Raw genomic sequence first — 25,873 nt, forward strand, 5'->3', positions numbered from 1 at the left:
ATAAACTGGTTCACACTCATGCAGGACCAACAGGAATCTGTCCCAATGTGAAAACGCTCACTCTGCAATGGAATCAATTGAGTTGTTTAATTCCCCTAAAGTGCCTTCATTCAGGGTAAAATTGAATCTGACTTAAGAACGGTGTATTCACAGTGGACTCGACCTAAATTTGCACCCAATTCTCTAGTTTTCACGAGTGCTTTTTGTAGGCGATACGGCACAGACGATGGGGTCCGTCCACAGAATTCTGGTCTGTCCGTTAGTGGCACGTTCTGGGCTTTAAATCGTCAGTCCCATGGTTGATAGCATGCCTATCAGAGCTTCACCTGTCAAATTCTTTGTAATTTATATTTTACAGTCAGTTCTGTGAGTAGCATGATAAATAGATGAACTGTGTCCTAAATGGGACCTCATCCCATAGGATTCGTACTGCTTTTGACCAGGGCCAGAAAGGTTCTGGTTGAAAGAAGTGCACTGCATCGGGAATAGCGTGCCATTTGGAACGCAAACAGGGCTTCAACCCAATCCTTCTCCCTCACCAGATGTGATGTGTAATTACCAACTGTGCTCGGGGGCGTATGGGTGTCGCTACCGGAGCCCCCTTTACAGCAGGTGCTGGGCTGTGAATGATTCGCAGCATTATAATGCAGAATTAATACACGCATAATGTTATGAATCATATTCATTGAATGTTTTCACAACCTGGCATTGGAACAAAAAAAAAGTTCAACCAAGATGAATGGGTTTGTTGCTTTTTCAAGTGAATCAGCCGACAAGTTAGTTGTAAATGAGTGTTCTGTATGGGTGTGTCATAAATGTGTTTGTTTGTCCTAGATGTGTGTGTGCATGGTCTCGTGGGCATTCGTTTATACGACTGCGGATGCCTTGGATGTGTATTTAGCGACTCATAGCCGCTTCGACCAATGCTTGTAATATACAATGTACAACATCGACCTAACAAATAAAAAAACAGTCCTAGGTCGAAATTGTCCTCACTTAATGGTTTTTGCAGAGGAAAGTGGAGAAAAAAATTCAACAGACCATAGAGCACACAGGACATCTTACAGAGAGGCTACCACTCCACTGGCTATAAATCACAAAGACTAAAGGACAGCTTTGAAATCCAAGACACCAAGATCCGACAGGACTTAAGAGGCCCTGGCAGGAAAGAGACAGAAATTGGGGAGGAAGGAGAGATCGGGAGTGTGTTTGTATGTGGGTGAGAGAGAAAGGGGCCGACAGATTGAGTGAGGGAACTAGAGAGAGGTGAGTTAGCTGATACATGGATGAGTTCATGAAGGCTTTTATGTGGATGAAGGGTGACAAGGTGAGAAAGTGAGACCACCCCCCTCGGCAGCTGTGTCACCCATCCCTCACCTCATACTGTAGGACGATGCATGCATGCGTAACTCCCCTCCGTTTCATAAAGTTCACTCACTCTATCCCAGGATGCTGGTTAAACATCATTGCCAGCTGTATTTTAACTACAGCTGTATTTTAACTACATTTTTTTGTCTGCCTCCTCCGTAGGCGAAGGTTGCACTGTGAGGGCAAGGGAGGTTCAAACTCAGCAGCTGGGGAGCCAGAGGGACCTGATGGAGCCAGAATGGAGGATCTCATAGGGTAAGACTAAAGGCTGACCGTTTCCTTTCATCATGCGGGTGTGTTATAGTTTCATTTCCTACCGTGTGAGAACATTAATGGCGTTTCCTTGAAGTGTCATCGCAATGTGCTCTGTAGGCGCACGGTTGGGATCGGGGGAAGTGTTTGATGCACCACAACATTGCGATTCCATAGCACTAGTAGGCTATTTGGATAGTACTGACATTTTGCGGTTGAACAACAACTCCAGCTAGGAGGCCCGAAGCGAATGCTACTGTTGAAGGATTCGTGCTGAATGTGAAGCCGTCGTGGTTCTTGCTGTGTGGTTGAACGGCCATTTATGATCAGGATTGATGTGTTGCCTGTTTTCTGAAATGGGGAAGTTCAGGGAACGTGCAGATCCTTATGTCTCTTTGTTTACTACCATCTCTACAACATGTACTATCCTGGCCATAGTTATTGATGCCTTTCTGAAGATTAGAAAAAAGGACTAGCATAAAAATCAAGAAGACAAATTAGTAGTGGACAAAATATTTATTTTTTCAATACTCTAGCTAGCTCCCTTCAGATGATAATAACAGAGACACTTTTTACAGTGTTTTATCAGAAGGAAGAACATATTGGCAGGGATCACAGAAAATCCTACTAGATACTTTACATTGTTCTGCTCTTATATAAACAGTTTTCTTTAATTCAAATGGGAATTAAAACTAGAGACCGAGATTGAAAAATGTTGACTTGGTGGCCAATTAACAAACAAAACAAAATGTGTGTGGATGTTGATGTTTGTTTAGGGTTTTTGTCTTGCTGAAAGATTCATTTCAGACTGTTTCAGCTTCCTTGCAGAAGCAGGCATACAAGGCTGCCTGTAATTATGAAGCTATCAGTGACGGCAATCATTTTGGACCTGACTGTATTTTAACATAAAAATCTGGTTTTGTCTGTTTCTTATAAATAGTAGGATGATGTTGTCCTAGGAGACACTGATCCAGATTTATGTCCCTCAACCCTTAATGTTTAAGGTTAATATTTGGGTAAGGAAAATGGATCCTTAATGGTAGCGTCTTGTCGAGTCCTCTGTGTGACCTCACGTCTTTGGCACTCGCTTTTAATAAACATGTGCTTCGTGTCTTCAGGTTTACTCTTCTCTCACTGAATGGGTTTCTAGGGACTGATAGGAACTAAGAGTTTTACAGGCGAGCGTGCACTTCCATTTTAATAGCTAATCACACATTATTTTCAGCCATTACCCTTAGGAGAGTGAACTGAAGTTCAACACTTCGCTGTGAATCAGCAAAAGCTATGGGCCTCAACGAAATCACAGTGGTGCCTCAGGGATTGATAGGGTAGTTGTCTGTGGAATAGAAGCCTCTTTAAAGCAAGCCTGCTCATAGCAATGAGGAGCTGATCTGTACATTCTCCCCTACATCTATGGAGCACCCGGAGAGGTACCTGTTTCTGAATCCCAACAGGACTGATAGTTACTGTTTCCCCAAGGCCTTATTGCATCATACGCTCATTTGACATGAACCGCATGCTGATAGCTTTCAAACAACTTTAGCTTAACCCTTTGCTTTTGTTACATTTTTTGTTTGTTTCGTAACTGCCCAAATGCGCACTTCCAAAATACACTTCGCACACTTCTCAGAATTGCGGAAACAAAGATCATACAACCGGATTTCAACGCTCAAACAACCAAATTATTAAACCTTTATTGATCAAGCACCTTTGAAGTCCCACACATAAAGTAGATTGCATAGCCGCGCAAGACCACACATAGGCTGCTCAACTAGTGAGCTATGGCCTGCCAGTTCTGTCAGAACCTTTAGAAAGGTTTTTAAAAAGATGTGTTGTAAAGTAGTGCTTTTTATGTGTATTGTGTGTTGGTACATTTCATTGTGTATTCATTTTAACCATGTCAAATTATTCTGTTTCGGCTTCCATTGAAACATTGTAAGGTTAAATTTAATCACTTATAAAATGTATTGAAACAAAGAAACTGAAATATCTCATGTACACAAGTACTCAGACCTTTATTCAATATTTTGTAGAAGTGCATTTGGCCACCTGGATTTGAGCATTTTCTCCCATTCTTCCTTCTAGATCCTCACAAGCTCTGTCAGATTGGATAGGGGAGCATCGGTGTACTGCAATCTTAAAGTTTGCCCACAGTTGTTCTACAGGGTTAATGTCCAGGCTTTGGCTGGGCCACTCAAGGATGTTCAAAGATTTTAGCGTTGTCTTTGTTGTGTACTTTGTGTTGTTGTCGAACTGAAAGATTAATCTTTGCCGCAGTCTGAGGTCCTCTGCGCTGTGGATCAGGTTTTCTTCAAGGGCCTCTGTATTTTGTGCCATTCATCTTTCCCTGCTGCTTAGTAGCTTCCCCATAGCATGATGTTTAGCCAGATGATACGTTGTTTTTGATGTTACCGATGTAACATTTAGCATTCAGTACTAATATTTAGGTTTTGGTCTCGTCAAACCAGAAATAGTTTTTCCTCATGCTCTCAGTGTCCTTTTGGCAGCATGCTAAATGCCTTTTACTCAGGAATTGCTTCCCTAGGAACTCTATCATAAAGGCCTGATTGACGAAGTGCTGCACAGATTGTTGTCCTTCTGACACGTTCTGTTACCTCTCAGAGAAACTCCACAGTGGCCGTTGGGTTTTTGCTCACCTCCGTGATGAAGGCCCTTACTTCCTGGTCTGGTTGCGTAGTGTTGCTGAATGGCCAGCTTTAGGAAGAGTCTTGGTTTTTCCAAATGTCTTCCATTTCACAATGATGGAACCCAATGTGCTATTGGGAACTTTCAATGCCTTAGCATTTTTCTTATTTTATGACCTTCCCCAAAAGTATCCCTTGACAACATTTCTGGCTTGTTTTTTTCTGTTACGTGTACTGTGAAGGGTGGGACCTAATATAGACATCTGTGCCTTTCTCAACGTCGTCCATTAAATTGAATTTGCCACAGATTGACTCCAGTCAAGTCCTAGAGACATCAAAGGCCACAGAATGCATCTGAGCTCAATTTAGAGTGTCATGGCAAAAAGTCTTAAAACTTATGTACGTGAGATTTATCTGTTCCTTTCTCAAATAAATTGCTGTAATTGCTAACAATGTTTTTGCTTTGTCATTTTGATGTTGTGTGCATAGACTGATGAAAAATAAATGTACCATTTTGAATGAGGGTTTGATTACTTTCCCGAAGGCACTGTACATTCATGATGTCTAAACAAACTTTATGAAACCACAAATCCACACAGCCTCTGATCTACCCCAACCTGAATACTGTAACCAGGCTTCTCTTTATCTAACAACTGTCAGAAGAGCTGTTCCTCTTTTTAGACACTCTGTATAGTTCCGTTCATATGTCCCCTCTAGTGAATTCAGTGTATTATTAGATTAGATTAGGGAGATAGTCGTGTATCCTCTAAGGCTTTCTGACATCTTTACTCCCTTCACATCCAGGCCTGGTCAATGACCTATACCACTGTGCTTCTGCATGGGAAGTCCAAGCCATAGGAATATGGGCTTTGCCAAAGACAGGCAATTCATTTTACTATACTGTTGATGTGTGGGTGTGTGTATGTGTGTGTCATAACCTCATTATTAAAAAAAACATCTGCGGATAATGAGGGAGAGATGACTCAACAATCACTGACATTACCTTATTGATACAGTAGAGAGAGGAAATGTGTGTGAGTACGAGTGTGAGCACTTACACATTCACGCACAACATAACCTGACATGTTGAAGAGTGCTGGTAAAAACAGATTTTGTACACACGTGCGCAAACACCCACACACATGCAGGCACACACACGCACACACACTCACACACACACGCACACACACACACACACACACACACACACACATTTCCAGGTGGGTATCATGATGTGATGACAGTAGGCACAATCCTCTCTTACTCCTCTGACTCACCAGTGAGTCACCGCTGTGCATAATCCAAAACACACACAAACACACACACAAACACACACACAAACGCACACACCCACACACATAATGATTACGACAGTAATGAATTCAGTTCTTTTTAAATGAAGACCAAGAGGGACAATCAACGAAGGGACTGACTTACACTGACACCTATTAGTTCTTCCTTGACACTTGCTTTCCATATTATTAAGATTAGGATAATTGGTGTTTCCAGTGGCGGTTAGTAAGACTGGGTGATCAAGAAGGTGCAGTTAAGTAGAGGGACACAAGAGGGCAATGTTGTTTGTGTTTCAGGAGACTTAATGTATCAGCTTAAAGAGGGTTGGATAGATGGTAGTTCTCTGCATTGTTATCTGTCTGTTCTATAAAACGAATGGGTTGATATTGGGTAGTGCACAAGATATTATAGGACCTGATATTACCTAGCACCTTTAAACCCAATTTCCTACTAGGGTCTGTCTATTGACATCGGCTGGTCCTGACACTCAAAGTGAATCAAGGCAAGAGGCCAGTCCTTTGGTCTTTATATATATCTGAAGCACGGCCCTGACTCCTAGCCCTTCTCCAAGAAGCAGTTGCCCTTTAACACAGATATACGATCGGCGACATACTAAACACTCGAGAAAAACCACAAAACAACATTTTGTTCTGTGAACGGTTTGTTATATGCCTTTTTTATTTCGCAGTTAATAGTCTGCTCATCTTAGCCCTTAACTTCCATTTGGTAATTTAATTTGGTTGTTACATTGAATTTGTATATACACCCCCCCCCCCCCCCACACACACACATATTGTCACTCCACTGTAGTCTAAGCTGGTTGCTTCTAATACTCCAGAGTTATTGAACAAGTCATTCTCTAAACCACACAGAGGAAGCTCAATTTCCGTCAGCAGAGACGATCCCCAGAGATATAATCCCGCTCCCGCGATGTTCAATTTATGCCGTTGCTTCATGAAGAGATCACGCCAGGAAAATGGATGTCTTTTGTTGACAGGCGTTTGGGTGACAGCTCATTATTGAAGCTTGACTTGCACTGGTCTTTATATGTCAGCCGCAAAGAAATGAAGGGTCTGCAGGGAGGCGGATTACACACCAGTGCATGCATGTACACACACACACACACACACACACACAGAAACAGAAACAGACAGACACACGCACACACAGAAACAGACACACAGGCACACTCACCTACTGAAAAGTAGTAGACCAGGCAATGCTATGCTAGGCCCAGCCAACCCAAAGGTGTCGCTTGTATGATATTTATTGTACTTCTAGAATAATATTACCAGAAGAAATCCGCAGGGAATGATTTACGGTAATCTAAGTGGATGAGATATTCCCCATTGAAATGTTCTCGCCACCTATCAGTGTCTAATGACTTGTAGTCTCCTCAGACTCACCTTTGAGTACCATCCCCCCACCCTAAACCCGCTCATGTTTTGGACCAGCTACCACGGATCCGGTCTCGTTTGGTAAGGGAAGGGGAGGAGACGAGACGTGTAACTGTTGAAGATTCTGTCTTGTCAATGTTTGAGGCAGCCTTCTACACAGTGCCCGTTAAGTCAAACAAATGTTTTCAAACGGGATGGGACACAAGCGCAAATCAGTGACGCATCGCAACACGTTAACCCAGTCAAATGACTTGCTTGGGCAGAGCTCCTTAAGGTGCTCACTAGATTGTCTTAATTGTAACATTCTGTGAGGATGTCCGGGGAACCGCTGATTAAAACCGTGTTTGTGGTGAACCATGTGCTCCTGTCAACCTACAGTGGACGTCACACCAGCTACAGAGGACGCAGTATAACGGGACCTACGCTGAGTAATGGGTTTACTAAAGCAGTACGTAGCCTCTGACATGTCCTTTTACATGTAAAAGTGTGAATGACGTAGGAAGAATTGGCAAACACACTGCAAACACACTGCAAACACACTGCAAACACACTGAAAACGCAATGCAAACACACTGTGAACACAATGCGAACACAATGCGAACACACTGCGAAAACAATGCGAACACAATGCGAACACACTGCGAACACACTGCGAACACACTGCGAACAGAGAGGAGAGGTCGCACCATTTGAAGTACATCAGTTTCCAGACTTCCACGGAGGCCTGACGGGATTTGACGGTTTGGTCTTGCGTGTAGCTTCGCTTGAGACCAGAGGCCTTTCTAGCTCCAACAGCTAATGTATTAGCTTTTGCTCAGTGGGCTAAGACAATCTTGCGCTGCGCATGACAGCCTTTGACATATAGGGCTATCAAAAAAGAGGTCAACCAATGGTGGTTTGGTTGATTTCTTCTCGCAGCTCCATCTACTCTAAACAGTGCTTTATTGGCCCAGCTCCAGCCGCAGTGTGTTTGGCCGCGGGCGAGGAAGCTTAGGTTAATATAACTGTGTTTTCTCTCCCATCGGAGCCTGCAGGACTGCAGTGCAACACCTGCTCCACACAAACACAATAGAAAAGTGTTAGAAACAAACAGGTCTTTATGAATTACAGTACATGTTTTCTTATTTAAATTTTCTTTTAATAATTGAGTTTGATTTCCTTGTGAACAAATGTCCTCATTTCAATGTGAATGAATGTCCTTGGATGGGCAATAATGGCCTGGAAATGACGTAAGATGGTGCAGATTGCCCGGCTTGACTGACGTTATTAGAAACAGTTGAAACAGATATTTCATAGTTCCATACACCCCAAACGTAAACCATCAACGCTCTCACATGCGTGTCCTCTGATGAGTCTAGCATCCATTTATCATTTTGTCCTTTTAAATGCGTTTGTCCATTAATGATTGTGTTAACTGGAAGATTGTTTTCTCCTTGGTCTCAGGTAGAATTGGGCTATCTATCAAATTCATGACATGACAGGCCCTGCATAATATTCCCAGTGTGTCAGTGGACTGTGAATATGCATGGGGTGTGTTGGCCTGTTGGTGCGTATCTCATGCTGGGATCGTAACTCATGTGATTGATGCTAATGTAGTTGGCTGAGTGGAGTGTGGATGTGGCATTTAGCAGGTCAGTTACTGTTTTCCCCCACAAACTTTTCCTGGGAAGCCGTGGGGTTGCTGTGTGTGTGTGTGTGTGTGTGTGTGTGTCAGATGTGTCGCGCCTTGTCTCCAAGGGTTGTAGTATAGCTGCCGAGTCTCATGCCCCTAAAAACGCCAAAAGGAATGTCCGTGCTTTGTCTTGGTCCAGTACATCACCAAGGGGGCTTCCGAAGGAGCCCTTTCCAAATGAAACCGAATGCTGTTAGATGTTGGAAGTGTGTTAACTTTGGTCAGGATTAGAGCCTCTACAAATTCACACAGCTCTTTGGAAAACATGGTGAGTGGTTGGTATATTGTCCTGAAGGGTGTATGTTATCTTATGTCTTTTGTCTCTTCCATCCCTTGGATGTAAAATTGAACGTAGTGTCTGTGAGTCCTGTCTCTCAGTGGATTGTGTGTTATCACCACAGGCTATGGATCAGATGAATGGCCAGGAAAAGCCGGCTCCACTTTGTCCATACCCCTACAAAAGCAGAGTGTCAGGCAGGGGTTTCGGCACCTGGAAAGCCAGACCAAGCACCATGTAGTGAACCTTGTGCTTCGACAATGAGAGGCTATGCAAGTACTTATCCCATTTCAGTACTGTTATCAGCGCAAAGGTGATGACAACAGAGCCTCTCTTTCCCCAAGGAGGTAAATGGACACATTTGACATTTTGTCCACCAAGTCAATACATGTCCACAGCCCAGCGCAAGGCGCAGCACATCGAGTTCCTGATAAAGCACAATAAGGAAAGGAAGGCCAGATTGAAGACCAAAACAAACAAATGAACTACAGCTTCAATAAAACATTTTAGTTTTGTTTATTGTAACATGTACTCGTTAACCGGTACCTTTTGCCTTTATAAGATTTATTGATGAAAACTAAAATAAAATAAATGGAAATTCAAATAACAGCTATTCCTTGTGATGCACGCATGGACTGTCAAACACACACACACACACATCTGTTTTCAAGGATGCGTACGTCTTCGTGTCATTCCGTGTTGGTGCCAACACCTCTGTGTGTCTCTGTGACATGGACAGGTACAAGAAGAAATGACCCTGGACATTGTGTTTATATAAACCTAATTTATGTGACTTGAGAGCTCCAGTCTGCCTACGCTGGTTGCCACTCAACCCCACTGCAAAATGTGGGTTTGAGTTTGCTTGGCAAACACATTTTGTGCCTGATCCCCACATGCTCACACAACTGCACAGTCTTTCCCTTTTAATGCCCACTGGCTACAGATCAAACCGTGTTCTCAGCTATTGTGGATCACTTACATGTCACTTCGGAGGCCGCCACTCTCTAAAGGGACGGCATCACAGGAGTTTAGGGAGAACTACGCCCCCCCCGCTCTGATTAATATGCTCATCTTAATGATCAGCTGGAGGGGATTTGTCTAACGTCAATAAAGATGGCAAACAAAAACAGCGGTTCCGGAAATCAGAGGACAAATTAGTGGGTGTGTGTTCTTTGGGTCTCTGAAATATAAGTAAGAGCAGTATATCAAATGGTAACGACTAAAAGAGTGATGACGTGTTAGGGAATATCGTGTTTCATTGACAAAAGTTACTGCCTTTTAGTCAATGGAGGTGGTGTTCCATAAAACAAAATGTAATATGAAAATATGCCATTAAGAACTTGTGTGGCAGACTTTACATGAGCAGTCTAATGAAGGCTCTGGAAAAAGAGTAGTCTTTAATCACTGCCAGCAATTAGTATGGAAAACAACTGCTAAGAAAAGCAAACTTCAGGCGGCCCGGAATATCGACCGCTAGTTCATGATGAATATCTCAAACCCGGCTCATTCAAGCAGTCCTTTAACGACTAAAAGTTATTAAAATTTGCACTGGTGAAGCTGGTACTGTGGCCGTGAGACAATTCTCCACCTTCTCACCTCAGCGTGAGCCTCTGTGTTGATGTAGCTTAAGGTCATTTTGAATTGGGTATAAATAGGAGAAATAATTTTTCTTCAAGGTGGTTATTTGGTGGCCCTTTAGCTGTAATTAATCTTAAGAGTAGCTTCTGAAAGTTTTTTTGAGCAAGTAAAAAAATTTTTTTTACCCCATCACGTCACAGAAGAGATTCACCACCTATTTGTCTTGGCTGCCGAGCACACATTCTCTGCTTTATGATAGAGAGGGAGAGGGAGGGACAGGAGGGAGTATTAGAACGATAGAGAGGGAGAGGGAGGGACAGGAGGGAGTATTAGAACGATAGAGAGGGAGAGGGAGGGACAGGAGGGAGTAATAGAACGATAGAGAGGGAGGGACAGGAGGGAGTAATAGAACGATAGAGAGGGAGGGACAGGAGGGAGTAATAGAACGATAGAGAGGGAGAGGGAGGGACAGGAGGGAGTATTAGAACGATAGAGAGGGAGGGACAGGAGGGAGTAATAGAACGATAGAGAGGGAGGGACAGGAGGGAGTAATAGAACGATAGAGAGGGAGAGGGAGAGACAGGAGGGAGTAATAGAACAATAGAGAGGGAGAGGGAGGGACAGGAGGGAGTAATAGAAAGATAGTGAGGGAGAGGGAGGGACAGGAGGGAGTAATAAAATGATAGAGAATGGGAGGGACAGGAGGGAGTATTAGAACGATAGAGAGGGAGGGGGAGGGACAGGAGGGAGTATTAGAATGATAGAGAGGGAGGGGGAGGGACAGGAGGGAGTAATAGAATGATAGAGAGGGGGAGGGAGGGAGGGAGTAATAGAACGATAGAGAGGGGGTGGGAGGGAGTAATAGAAGGATAGAGAGGGAGGGAGGGGGAGCAAAGCAGACTAAGAGATATAGAGGGAGGTAGAGAAAGGGAGAGAGGAGGTTGAGAAAGGAAAAAGGAGGTACATGAGGGGGAGCGAAGGAGTGAGAAAGGGGTGAGGCCAGGAAGGCAGGAAAGGGCAAAAAAGAGGGAGGGAGAGGGATGGAGGTAGTGGGTGAGTAGAGAAAGAGAGAAAAAAGCGAGGAGTGCAGGGGAAGGAGACAGAAAGGAGGAAGGGAGAGAGAGAGTATGAAGAGAAAGAGTCATACAGAAGAGCAGGCATTTAGTTCAAATCCCCAGGGCCCAACATGTACATGTTTCCTTGAAGATGATAAATGTAGGAGCATTAGGCGTCAGGGGTGGTATGTGTGTATATTTGTGTGGACCGGTTCATTAGAGAGAAGAGAATGGCAAGGATGACTGGGGTGTGTGTGTGCGCGCATGTGGGTGTGTGTGTGTGTGTGTTTGGACGCGTGTATGTGCGCATGTGTGTGTGTGTGTGTGTGTGTGTGTGGACACGTGTATGTGCGCATGTGTGTGTCCTGGCCTGTGAACTCACTGTGTAAATGATTTGTGGGTGTGTCACCCCCAGTAATGGCCCAGTGGGAATTTGAAGAAGTGTGCGTGTCCCAAATCTGCCTTCCCTAGTTCTTTCCAAAACGACTGTGCGTTCATTGTACTGCATTTATTAAATGCCCTGTTTAGGAAAAACAAGGAGTTATAAACCCATGTCAGTGTTCTACACATACTGATACATACTGAGAATGGGCCTAATTTGATTCTTGCCATTTGTTCATTTTGGTCCAGATTCTGTGATTATCAGCTGTTGCCAAACACAGGCGGTTAATGAAAAAGGATCCTCTTCATCCATAGTGTGAAGTTAATTTTCCTAAATGGAAAAACAAGTATGACAGCATGACATTTAAAGTATGACAATATAAATGTTCTATTTCAGCATAGGCCAAACTCCTAATATTTTGAACTGGGGCACGAGTCTTTGTGTGTGTGTTTTTTGCGTGTACGTGTTGTCTGTGTGTACACGTGTGTGATGTATTATCTTAATTAGAAAATCCCCCAGAAGAATTTTGCCCGTGTGAAAGGATAGAAAGGCCGATAGAAAGAGAATGATTCATAGTTGATCAACCGTAGTTGATCTTTCCAATCTTCTCCGCTGACTGGTCCACTGTTCTAGTGACTCTCCACTCCTCCCCCACCCCTCCATTGAAAGGTCACAGATCGATACTGCTTCCTGCTCCATCTGACACCCAGAGCTATTATGCTACCTGTCTGTTGCCGTGCTACTCTGCTCTTCTCAACGGGAGGAGGCTGCGACTGGGTCAGGGGGCTGTACATAATGACGGAGAGAAAAAAGACTGTACGCGGAATGCCCAGGAGGGACTTGTCGTTCCTTTGGTATCCTGTTTTTTTGAACAGGAGGTGTGTACTGTATGTCAAAGGCCAGGACCAAAGTAGCGGAGGGGTCGTTGAGAAGTATATTCCAGCTGGCTAGCACAGATGGTAAAGTGCGTGTTCTGGTTTAATGGGGGGAATGAAACAGACAGTTCCCTACACCGTTTCCCTATTGGTTTAATGGGGGGAACGAAACAAACTGTTCCTACACCGTTTCCCTATTGGTTTAATGGGGGGAACGAAACAAACTGTTCCTACACCTTTTCCCTATTGGTTTAATGGCAGAACAAGACACATTGCTCCCCTGACAGGCACCTGGTGCTGCGATGTACTTGGAGAGAAACACTGGTGGGTTTTGTACATCTTCTTAGTACATCCTTCTAGTTTTAGTTTTTTCCTTAGTATCTTCTTCGATTTTTTTGTCTTTGAGCTGGATACATCATTTCTCCCATCCCTCACATAGTATGTGTTATTAACAGCATACAAATAGATTTGAGAGATAGATATTTTTATGGGCTGGTAACCTGGGGGGAGGACATTGGAAAGCAACGTCAGATCAGAGTTTAGTGGCAGCTCCGTTCTAGAGGGACTCCAGGCATGACTGAAGAGGTTTACCGTGAGAAAAAAAAAAACTCTGATTAGAAGCTAAGAGAATTGAATAAAGGCTGAAGAAACGTAGGGAAAGAGAGGGAAGATAAAAGATGAAAGAAAGAATGTAGGGAAAGTTCTTAGTGAAACAGAAAATACACCAGAGAATCCGAGAGAACATTGGCACTTAAAGAGATGAAGAATCAGTCAATTACATGTATTTCACGAAGCACATTTAAATCAGCAGTTACAACGTACTTATACACAGAAATCCCAAACAGCATGCAATAAAATCTGAGGTGCACAGTAGCTTGGGGAAAAACAACTTATGAAGGCAGGAACCTAGGAAGAAACCTATAGTGGAGCCAGGCTCAGGTGGCAAATCGTCTTCTGGCTGTGCCCTGTGGAGATTATAATAGGCCAAATAATTTGTTCTAAGGCCAAAGCATTTATCAAGATATCAAATGTTCATATTACCAGAGGGTCATATACCTATTCAATACCTATTCGTTAGGAGTAAATGTCTGTTGGGTGTAGCTCAGTTGATAGAGCCTGGCTCTTGCAATGCCAGGCTTGTGGGATCCAGTATGAAAAAGTATGCAAATACACTACCATTCAAAAGTTTGAGGTCACTTAGAAATGAAAACAATTCCATGTGAGAAATTACCAAGAAACTGAACATCTCATACAACGATGTGTAGTACTCCAACCAGAACTGAAAGAGGAGTGGGAGGAGTGGGAGGAGTGGGAGGAGTAGGAGGCCCCGGTGCACAACTGAGCAAGAGGACAAATACATTAGAGTGTCTAGTTTGAGAAACAGAAGGCCAGCATCCCGGAGTCGCCTCTTCACGGTTCACATTGAGCTTGGTGTTTTGTGGGAACTATTTAATGAGGCTGCTATTTAAGGACCTGTGAGGCAATATGTAGATATTCCATATAAAATCAGCCGTTTCCAGCTACAATAGTCATTTACCACATTAACAATGTCTACACTGTATTTCTAATCAATTTGATGTTATTTTGATGAAAAACCTTTTCTTTCTAAAATAGGGACTTTTCTACGGGACCCCAAACATTTGAACGGTAGTGTACATGCACTAACTACATTGCTCAGTATGAGACCATCATCTACAAAATGACCTACATGTAAATGAGTGTTAGCAGGTCGAGACAAAAATAGCAATGTTGTCAGGCAGAATCGAAATCCGCAGCACGACCAGGTGGACTTTGGAGTCATAATTCCAGGTTGTCCAAAGACATGGTCCTAGGGTTCGGGTGCTGATGGAGTGATCAAGAAGAGACAGGAACAAGGAGTGAAAGAATACTTAAGATCTGACTTCACACAAAATAAGACAGGAGAAAAGAGGAGGATGGACAATACGACCTTGTCCAAATGTTTTCCCAGATCAGGTCAACCAGGCACACAATAGCCCCATCCACTTTCCCAAACAACCGAATCGATATCGCTAGACCACTAACTCACATGAGACAAGGCTAAGTATAGCCCCTCTCCCACCACACACGTCTGAGGGGGTGCAAAACCAGGCAGAACGATCTGATTCGCAGTCAAGTAATCTGATGCGGTGCACCCGGCTTGCGAGAGCGTGAGTAAGCCAGTGACTCAACCCCCCCCGTTGTGGGGTCAGTGGTAGAGTGTCGCCGTGGAGAGAGTCCACCAGGCATAGACCACAATGGTTGTTTGTCATATCCAGTGCCTCGCCATTCACCTTCACACCCGTGGGTCAGCCTGCACTGAAGACATGAAAGACACAGTGTGTCCCTCACCGGGATCAGGAGCTCATCCCACAAAAACTGGAAGAAAACCGGGCCTCCTGCTATTTGGTTATTCTGGAAACAATAAGGAGGCCTGCGTCTTGTGACAGTTGTGTGTGTGCAGTGTATGTATGTGTAGATATGAACGGCGTGACCAGTTCAGAGGGATGATTAGAAGCAAGCCCATGTAATGCTTAGCATGTTTTTTAGTAAACATTCACATCAGCCCTAGCCTTAACAGGAAGTATGGTTAGCACTAGAGAAATATATTTTGGGAGGATTCTAGTCAGACAAACAAGTTGTCTAGTGTCTAGTTTAGCTTTGTCATAGTCTTTATCTTTAAGTAACAAAAGCTTGGATTCACTTTTCTGTATCATTTATTATATTAACTTTGTCATTTTGTTTTATTTACCATATGTAGGAAAATGAATAAAATTGCACTTAATGCTCAGGGGTCCATTATAATGTGTTGCATTTGGTGCAGTACCTGCTGGAGAGGGATAGAGGTCAGTCGGACTATGGCTGTCCTATCATGTTGCACTTTAGCAAGTCCTTTTGATAGGGACGGACGCATGCAATCTCATCATGGTTATAACGCTATTACCCTCTAGCCCATATAAATGTGTTTCCCCTGAGCACATATAAATGTGTTACCAACTAGCACATATAAATGTGTTACCAACTAGCACATTTAAATGTGTTACCAACTAGCACATTTAAATGTGTTACCCTCCAGCACACGTGTATCAGCTAAGCACTTCCTGGTTGAGTGAGCTGTGTGATAAGAATCAGTGCCGTGTTGGGACATAATGGGAGGAAAAACATCTCAACCTTCGACTGTCACCAACCTACTGTGAAGATGTTGTGATGAGGCAATGACACAATAGCAAATTGGATATCACAGAATTGTGAGGGGATAAACATTGAGTGAAAAAAAATAGCATTTGTTATATTTTCATCAAATGAGAAATTAGGGTTCAGGGTAACCCGGAGGTCCTCCACAGGTTTATTTTATGTACTACCAATGTAGATTTATTGTCAGATACAACAGTATCTAGAACTAGCAACTCTGTTGTGTCAGTAGAAACATTCAGTCCTCTTCCTTATGTCAGAAACAACGACTTCCGGGGATGCCAGTTGAAATGTTAATTAATTGAAATGTACATCTGTGTGGTCTGAATAACAGTGAAAATGTCTTCCTTTGTGTGGCCCGCTCTTTGCTTTCATGAATAACACACAAGTGTCACTTGTAAAGGCAATGCATACCATTCTGTGGAGCATGAATGTTCTTGTGATTTCTCAACTCCTGACTTTCACTGTGTGATTCACACCAGTTTAAAGGAGTCAATCTATATGATTATTTTTCTAGTGTGTGTTGTGTGTGTGTGCGTGGTGCGTGTGTGTCCAATCCCTCTGGGTAGGATAGAGGATAGTGTGGAGCGCCAGTTGACTGCTACGGTAATTAGAAGGAGAAGCAATTTCCAACTGTCAGCCACTCGCTCCTTAGTCTTGTCCAAGATGAAGCGCAGTCGTTTATGAGTGTCAGGGGATATGGCTGTATCTTACAAGTTCGCAGATTTACATGCGCGTGGTCGTGCCTGTGGGTTTGGGGTATGCACACGTGTGTGTATGTGTGAGTGAGTGTGTGTGTGTCCTCTCACTTGTGACTGTCTTTGTGTGTTTTCATGTTTGTGAGCGGTGTGTGAACGTTCACCCGTGTGTTTGGTGTGTGAGCATGAGTGTGTTACTGTAATATGTATAATGTGTGTGTTTGTTTTTGAGTGTGTGTCTGTGTTGGTGTTTTCCATCTCAACACAATGCTGCATTCCCCGCTAAATTACTGAAATGAACTTTTTCAAAGGCAGCCGTTTCAGACCCGGTGGTGTGAGAGGGCTTAATATTTAATGTAGACCGTGTTGTGTGCGACCGTCCACTGACTGCACGGAGTTTAGTTCCGAACGACCACTTAACAGCCACAATATCTCCAGGCAGCTAATGGGGGGGTCATCACTTGATCATCTTGTAGCTGTAGAGGTTTCCTAATGCAGGAAATGTTGAACATGTAGTGTGTTTCCTGTTAAAGAATTCTCTGCAGACATGTGATGTGTAGTCCGTCAGTGACGTCAGATCTTTGCCGAAACAGTACCCATTTGACATGGGTGGTCAAGCACTCTCCAGAATTGGCCTTCCAGTTACCCATGTATAAGCACACACGTGCACGTACAACATACATACAAGCCCTTCACAGAGGCCAAGGGCAAATGCATGAGGGGTAGTGTAGTCTGTGCGGTCAGGGCAGCTCATTGACAGTTCCAGTCCAATTCCACCTGTTGCCAGGTTTGTCTCTGGAAACCTTTTCAGCAATTCATTCCCTCATTGACTGCGCGTTCCCCCACGGTTAAGTGGCTCTTTTCCAGGGCATTAAGAACTCCATCTCCCTGTTGCATTACGAACACTATCTCCCTGATTCATTGCTAAGATACTGTTCTCTCGCTCTCCCTCTCTAACACATACACACAGACACGCACACACATTGAGTTTCATTGTGGTTTTTCACCACAGTTTACTTGCCTTCATTTAATCAGTGTTGTTCTCTCTCTCTCTCTCTCTCCCTCACCCTCCCCTTTGCTCTGTCTCTCATTCTCTCTCTCTGAATAACCTGGCCCTGTGTGGCTGCTTGGCTGGGGACTTTAATGTGTCCAGGGTGCCCTGGTTGATGACGTACTCACATTTTTAGTTGTTCTTTGACGTCTGGCGTCTTCCTCGCATCAGATTGTTAGGCTCTGCTGATGTCAGCCAGGTCCCACACGTTTCACCAGCAGGAACACATCACAGCAACAGTGTACTTAGACCCATGCATTTTGCATTAGAATGCCGGGTTATTGTTAAAGGTGGAGCATGATGCGGTGATTTATGTGTACAGCTCACTGGCAACAGCCAAATGTGAAGCTTCTGTGTCAGATTCAAGGTGTCCTGTCTGAATGGATGTTGTACCACCTATCCTTTGGAAAACAAATTACAATTCCCGACAGAAGCAAACTGAACAAATGAAACGTGGAGTTGCCAACCCAAATTTGTCCTGTAGAAACTCTTGTCTTCATTGCAAGGTTTTCCGTTTGGACTGAATGTATGGTAACTTTACACCGATCAGCCATAACATTATGACCACCTGCCTAATTCTGTGTAGGTAGCCCTGACCCATCGAGGCATGGACTCCACTAGACCTCTGAAGGAGTGCTTTGGTATCTGGCACCAAGACGTTAGCAGCTGATCTGTTAAGTCTTGTAAGTTGCGAGGTGGGGCCTCCATGGATCTGACTTGTTTTTCCAGCATATCCCACAGATGCTCAATTGGATTGAGATCTGGGGAATTTAGAGGCCAAGTCAACACCTTGAACTCTGTTGTGTTCCTCAAACCATTCCTGAACCATTTTTACTTTGTGGCTGGGCGCATTATCCTGCTGAAAGAGGCCAATGTCATCAGGGAATATCATTGCCATGAAAGGGTACACATGGTCTGCAACAATGTTCAGGTAGATGGGACATGTCAAAGTTACATCCACATGAATGGCAGGACCCAAGGTTTCCCAGCAGAACATTGCCCAATGCATCCCACTGCCTCAGCTGGTTTGCCTCCTTCCCATAGTGCATCCTGGTGCCTTGTGTTCCCCAGGTAAGCGATGCACACACACCTGGCCATCCACATGATGTAAAAGGAGACGTGATTCATCAGACCAGGCCACCTTCTTCCATTGATTCGTGGTCCGGTTCTGATGCTCACATGCCCATTGTAGGCGCTTTCAGCAGTGAACAGGGGTCAGCATGGGCACCCTGACTGGTCTCCGGCTACGCAGCCCCATATGCAACAAACTGTGGTGCACTGTGTATTCTGACATCTTTCTATCAGTACCAGCATGAACTTTTTCAGCAATTTGAGCTACAGTAGCTCGTCTGTTGGAACGGGCCAGCCTTCGCTCCCCACATGCATCAATGACCCTTGGCCACCCATGACCCTGTTGCTGGTTCACCGCTTTTCCTTCGTTGGACCACTTTTGATAGGTACTGACCACTGCAGACAGAGAACACCCCACAAGGACTGCAGTTTTGGAGATGCTCTGACCCATCACAGTTTGGCCCTTTTCAAAGTTGCTCAGATCCTTACGCCTGCCCATTTTTCCTGCTTTTAACACATCAACTTTGAGGAAAGAATGTTTGCCTGCTGCCTAATATATCCCACCCACTGACAGGTGCCATGATAACGAGATTATCAACATTATTCACTTCACCTGTCAATAGTCATAATGTAATGGCTGATCGGTGTATGCCTGACTAATGAATAAACCCGCTTTTTTTCATACAAGCGCGCTTGAAACTTGGGTCCTACCCAGAACAGGATCCTACTATTACCAAACTGATGAATAAACAGGTTCTACAATGCAAAATACATCTTCCCTATGGTTTAATATTGGCCTAAATCATAGGTAACCATACCATTTTGTCATTAGTTTATAAACGGCTCAATACAGGTCTTTAACCTCATCTGATTGAATTCCCATTCGGGTGCACAAGCCACGAATCTCTACGCGCCCTCAGCAACCGAACATTTGTCAAGAGAGGGAAGCCAGACGCATTTGCGATTTTTGCCGCTGTTGACTCATAGCATATCTGTGGAGATATGATTCAACTATGTTAGCTCTGCTTTAAGGGATTACCAGACTAAATGGAACGCTTTGACAGGATATTCCTTCAAAGCAGGTAGCTACTGACAATGGGTCTCAGGTGAAATGTTTGGAGCGCATCCGAAGCACAATTCTCTGTGTCCTCGAGTGAATGTGATGTAAATCCCACACGACATCTAGCATCGGGGCTTTCTGAACACGAGATGTGGGGGAGGGGAGACGACAGCGAGCCTGTTGCATGTGTTCGTGTGCGTCTGTTGTGGGGTCGGGGGTTGGTGGAGGTGGGTTGGGGGGGGGGTAGGTTGGGGGAGGAGGATAGGAGAAGAGAAGATGGGAGAAAAAAGAGGAGAAGGCAATAAATAGACAGCGAGGGGGAGGTGTGTGTTTGTGTGTGTGTGTGTGTGTGTGTGTGAGAGACAGAGAGCTCTAATAAGCTTCTCACAGCGTAATGCCTCTCATGTCACTCCTTTCCCCTCCATCGACATTCCTATCGACAGCTCCATCCGTGGCTGTAATCAATAGATTTCTGAAGAGTTCACGCTCCTCTATGACGAAGACTGGGGCTTCACTTGGTGATTCAGCCAAACCCTTTGCAGGTTTGCATTATTGATGAAATGTTTTTCTGGATAGATCTTCCAGAGTTTTTGTGTGTGTGTGTGTGTGTGAGTGCGTGTGCACACGCGCATGTACGTGCACATGCGTGTACATGAGTGCGTATGCAGGCGTTTGGGTATGTGTTGTTTGTCTCTCATGTTCATGTGTTGACTTTTGTGAACACAAGTTATAGCGTTTCGCGGGATTACGTTGTGTGCGTTTTTGAGTGAGAAGAAGCAAGGAAGAAACAAGAACAGAGACAACGAGACAGGGAGAGAGGAAGTGTGTTGGGGGGCTGTGATAGGTATATCTGAATGCTGTTAATGTGTTCTCAATGGGAATCACAACAGGCGAACCATCAGTGAGATCCTCAGTTAGAGACAGAAAAGACAAAGCACTCACCAGCCCCCACGGTCTCCCCCATTACCACTCAACCACAGCAACAATCATACCTGTCTGGCTCCTGAAAAATGGCAGGTTCAAAACCAACTGTTCAGAGTTATATACGGTGCTGGTTATATAATGGTTGTTTTGACCCAGCCAATTGGATTGCGTGAATAAGCCAATACGTTTGGTTGTTTGTGATACCAAATATGGTTATTTTGATACGTTTGGAATACTGTTCTGTGGTTCATTTAAGTTGATTGGAATAGCTAGGCATGGCAAGTTTTTTCTAACGATCCAGTTTTGATTGATTGGAATACCCTAACATTTTTATTTTAAGTTGTTTGGGATACCCGAATATTGGTCATTTAAATTGTTTGAAATACCCCGAACATGGGTCATTTAAGATGTTTGGAATACCCGAACATGGGTCATTTAAATTGGGTTGACCCAGCTGCTGGTTGTAGGTTGTTTTCATGCATCATGGCCTTATAGGGGCCGGGCTGTAAGATGGATCCTATCGGTCGCCCATACATTTAATTGTTGTTCATGGTGTTTTTTTGTACAGCGCTACTTCAAATGTACCTTGAATATCGTTACACATTACGTGTCCCAACATCGAAATGTGTGTAGGCTTTTGCGTACGCCTCATTAACGCCTCACAAGTGTCAATAACCAATTGTCATATGTGATAACAACGCATCCATACAGAGGAACTGGAGTAAGATCTACTCTCAGGGGGTGGCCAAAAACAACTACCTGAATTCCACACTCGTACTAAGCAGGTCCTCCCATCTGACCCCCCAAAAATTGGTGTCAATAACCCAGCAGCTTGGAAAGACACCCCAGAAAAGTGACCCACACTAACTGGGCGCAGTCATAACATTGGAACGAGGAAGACAACACCGCGCGCGTGCTGGAGCGTAACTAATGTGGCGGAAATCGAAAGGCGTGCGGATGTTTGGGGTTTCACTAAGAAGCCGAGAGGGAAAGGCGGAGTGAGAGACGGGGAGAGTGAGACGAAGAGTGCGAGAGGGAGAGAGGTAGGGATGTGGGGAGGGAGACCGAGAAAGGGAGCGGTAGACGGAGGCAGAAGGAGAGAGGGAGGTAGAGAGAGGTTGAGTGATGTGGGGAGCGCACATGGCAGCACATACAATAGATGCTGCTCTATTTATGGGTGCTCTAAAAACAGAGGGAGAGAAAAGCATCTGTGCCCAACTCTCTCTCTCCCTTCATCTCTCTCTCATCTCTCCGTATCGTTCCCTTCATCCGTGTCGCTCTCTCTCCTCCCTCTCTCATCTCCTTTTATCCCTCTCAAGATTCTCTTTTTCTTTCCCCGTGTCTCTCCCTCTCTCCCTCTCTCCTCCTCTCTCCCTCTCTCCTCCTCTCTCCCTCTCTCCTCCTCTCTCTCTCCACTGCGGAGGGGATCAGCAGGGGTAGTCTCCTATCATGGCGATTGGAAGGCAGTTACAAATGCTGCTATTTCGAGAGGGGCTGTGTGTGTGTGTGTGTGCGCGCGCGTGTGTGTGCGCGCCTGTGTGTGTGTGTCTTCACGCAAGCGTGTGTTCACTGCACTGAGCGGAGAGAGGGAGGAGTGTTTGCCTACTTCTGCTGTGCGTTCCTTCTCTCCCGTCTGAGAAGAAGAGGGAAAGGGACGAGGCTGCAGACTCTGTCCTAACGGCCGTGCGAGGACACCTGACAGGTGAAGCCCAGGTAGACCGCAGCCAGGCAGCCGCGCCGCTGAGGGTGTGTCCGGCCGGAGCCCTCAGAGCTCCAGCCAGTCTGCCCCATTTCAAAGTCCGTTCAGAAGAGGAAAGGGGGCGGGGGGGGGGGGCTTGTAAGGAGCTGGAGGCAGGTTTGAGAGGGGAGGCGAGGATGGCGAGTTTCGGGAAACTCACGGACTACTTTAACCGCCGCAAGTCCCGCGAGGAGCTGCGGGGGGGCCGGAGCTCACGGAGGAGCGGCAGTTACTGCTGTACTGTGGCTGAGGCCAGGTAACGACACGCACCTGTCTGTGGCTGTCTGTGTCTGCCTGTGTGTGTTTCCGTGACTGGACTCACGATGGTGAGTTTATTTGCATAGGAATTTGGTGAGCGTTTGCACGATTGCATGTGCGCGGGCTTCTGTGTGTGTGCGTGTGTGTGCGTGTCGTGTGTTCGCGCAGCTGTGGGGACCATATGTAAAGGGCCATATGGTAGTCCCAAACGCTTCTGTTGTTGTTGGAATAAGAAGCTCTTAAACACACACCAGTCTTGACCAGAACTCTAACAATGGAACGATCCGTCTCTCACATCTCCATTTAACCATTAAAACGAGAGTGAAACGAGGAAAGTCACGACCAGAATAAACCAACAGCCGAGTCAACAGAAACATTGTCGCTGCCACAGAACACGTTAGATGGAGTGAATAGTTTTATGCTGCGAAATGGAACACAAAGCAAAAATCATCTGAGACGGTTTGTTTTGCACGTTAGTAGAATAACAATTTGTGTCAGAGTAAACTTGCCATCACGAAATGCTGTGTTGGGGTCCACACAAGTGTTCACGCAGAGCAGCTTACAGGTGACTTATAATTAGGTTCACAGGGTATGTCGATGGGGTCAAGGGTCATGCTGGTGCCAGTGCTGTTGTCTGTGATCTCCCCATGTTGCTCACCCTCTGTGTTGTGCCTTTGAGCTGTGAAGGATCGCGTTTGCCTAGACCAGAATGGATACATTCACTGTTCATCTCATAGTTTTCTTTTCAGAATTGGGATGGAAACACATATACATTTTATTTTCTTTGACCAGTAACCAAAAGTTTGCTACGTAGATTGGATCCAATATTTACAGTCCACTGAATGACTTAGATGTCGTAGGTAATGGCTGTACGTCCATAGGTTACTGTCCTTTCTGCAAGTGTTTAGAGAGATGTTCAGTAAAGGGTCGAGGCGAGGGGACGAGTGTTAGCTGAGGTTCAGTGAAGTGTTGAGGTGAAAGGACGAGTGTTAGTTGAGGTTCTGTGAAGTGATGGAAAGGCGGTTTTCCCCCGAGGCACATCAATTGGTTGGCGCTTGAAGTAGACTACACGGAACACCAGACAGCTGCTGTGTTGGGGAGGATCAACACTGCTGTGTTACAAGTGTAAGATACATAGTTCCTGGTGTACAAATTATAAGAAGTAATTTCTTTATACTACGACATTTGGAGATCAAGCTGCAGTCAAGTGCATTCATTTTGATCCTCTTGAACATGGCCAGTGTTATTTGTGTGAGTCAGGGATGTGACCTGTGGATGAATAACATAATATATTTAAGCAATAAGGCACATGGGGGTGTGGTATATGGCCAATATACCACGACTACGAGCTGTTCTGAGGCACATCGCTTTGGGGAGTGCCTTATTGAATACATTACCCACAGCTATCAGCCAATCAGCATTCAGGATTCAAACCCCCTGTGTTATGAATATATAAATGCATAAACTAAATAGACTGCAATATTGTCTCATTACATAATACCACTATAGTTATTATTTGCTAAGTTTAGAGGGAGTGTTTAAACATTGTAGCACATTGAAGAAACTACTGTCCTTGGTGTAGAAAAACTGTAACAACACAGTAATAGTGTTTATTCACATAGTGGGAATTGTAATAGGGCTAAGACAGGTTCTCCTCCGCTACCTCCATGTGCTTCAACTAAGCTCAGCTCCCTCACATGTGCCTGGTGGTGTGTTCCGATGGCCCCATGGCTGTCACCTGACTTATAACCCCAGTATAGTAATGGTTTCTTATTACTGACACCAATATAGTGGTATTGTCTAAATACAGACACCAATATAGTGGTATTGTCTAAATACAGACTCCAATATAGTGGTATTGTCTAAATACAGACTCCAAAATAGTGGTATTGTCTTCTTACAGACACCAATATAGTGGTATTGTCTTCTTACAGACACCAATATAGTGGTATTGTCTTCTTAAAGACACCAATATAGTGATATTGTCTTATTACTGACACCAGTATAGTAATGGTTTCTTATTACTGGCACCAGTATAGTGGTATTGTCTAATTACTGACACCAATATAGTGAAATTGTCTTCTTACAGACACCAATATAGTGATATTGTCTTATTACTGACACCAATGTAGTGGTATTGTCTTCTTACAGACACCAATATAGTGATATTGTCTTATTGCTGACACCAGTATAGTAATGGTTTCTTATTACTGACACCAATATAGTGGTATTGTGTAATTACAGACACCAATATAGTGATATTGTCTTATTACTGACACCAGTATAGTAATGGTTTCTTATTACTGACACCAATATAGTGGTATTGTGTAATTACAGACACCAATATAGTGATATTGTCTTATTTCTGACACCAGTATAGTAATGGTTTCATATTACTGACACCAATATAGTGGTATTGTGTAATTACAGACACCAATATAGTGATATTGTCTTATTTCTGACGCCAGTATAGTAATGGTTTCTTATTACTGACACCAATATAGTGGTATTGTGAAATTACAGACACCAATATAGTGATATTGTCTTATTTCTGACGCCAATAGAGTGATTTAATAATTGTTTTCTTGCATAATAGCACCTTTTGTAGCTTAATGACATTTACATGTAAATTGAGATATTGTAGCACATGGAGGGAGCGGGAGGTAAAGCTTCTTCTTTGGTGTGAAATACCAACATATTACGCTTTAAACCAATAGGGTGAACTAATAGGGAATAGGGAAATTGTAAACTTTATAGTTTTACCCAGCCTATGTTGAACAATCGATGTATTAGGTACATTTTGAATCGAAAATATCACCCTAGATCGAATTGTTAACAAGAACGCCTAAAGGTTATCCTAACTGTGTGTGGGGGGGTTGGGGGGTCGGGGGGGTGGGTGGTTGGTGTACTGGTTGGGCAGGGTCAATGTAACCACCTTTGTAGCGATGATAGATTAAATTAAGATAACGGATGGTTCCTCACATGATGGGAGAAAACGATTCAGGGATTTTTTCCCCCTTATCTCTTAACATCCAATCACATGTGGAATCAAGCCATTTGTTATCATGGCAAATGTCTAACTGGCCTGCC

The 25,873-nt window shown here is 44.2% G+C and overlaps 1 protein-coding gene across 3 annotated transcripts in view; it reads left to right on the forward strand.

Moving 5' to 3' along the window:
• The window catches only part of LOC105031631 (ankyrin repeat and fibronectin type-III domain-containing protein 1), a 204,176-nt gene that overhangs the window by 1,744 nt on the left and 176,559 nt on the right, over window positions 1–25,873 (forward strand). Inside the window, exon 2 of one of the 3 annotated variants that reach the window (XM_020046506.2) lies at window positions 1,531–1,623. In XM_020046506.2, the coding sequence (XP_019902065.2) occupies window positions 1,607–1,623 (17 nt within the window). In that variant the 5' untranslated portion in view covers window positions 1,531–1,606. Of the gene's footprint in view, window positions 1–1,530; window positions 1,624–22,383; window positions 22,782–25,873 lie in introns of those variants that run through there. The other 2 variants (XM_020046505.2, XM_013133847.2) reach the window with 2 other exon arrangements.

Source organism: Esox lucius, chromosome 5, assembly GCF_011004845.1.
Source record: "Esox lucius isolate fEsoLuc1 chromosome 5, fEsoLuc1.pri, whole genome shotgun sequence".
Lineage (NCBI taxonomy): Eukaryota > Metazoa > Chordata > Actinopteri > Esociformes > Esocidae > Esox > Esox lucius.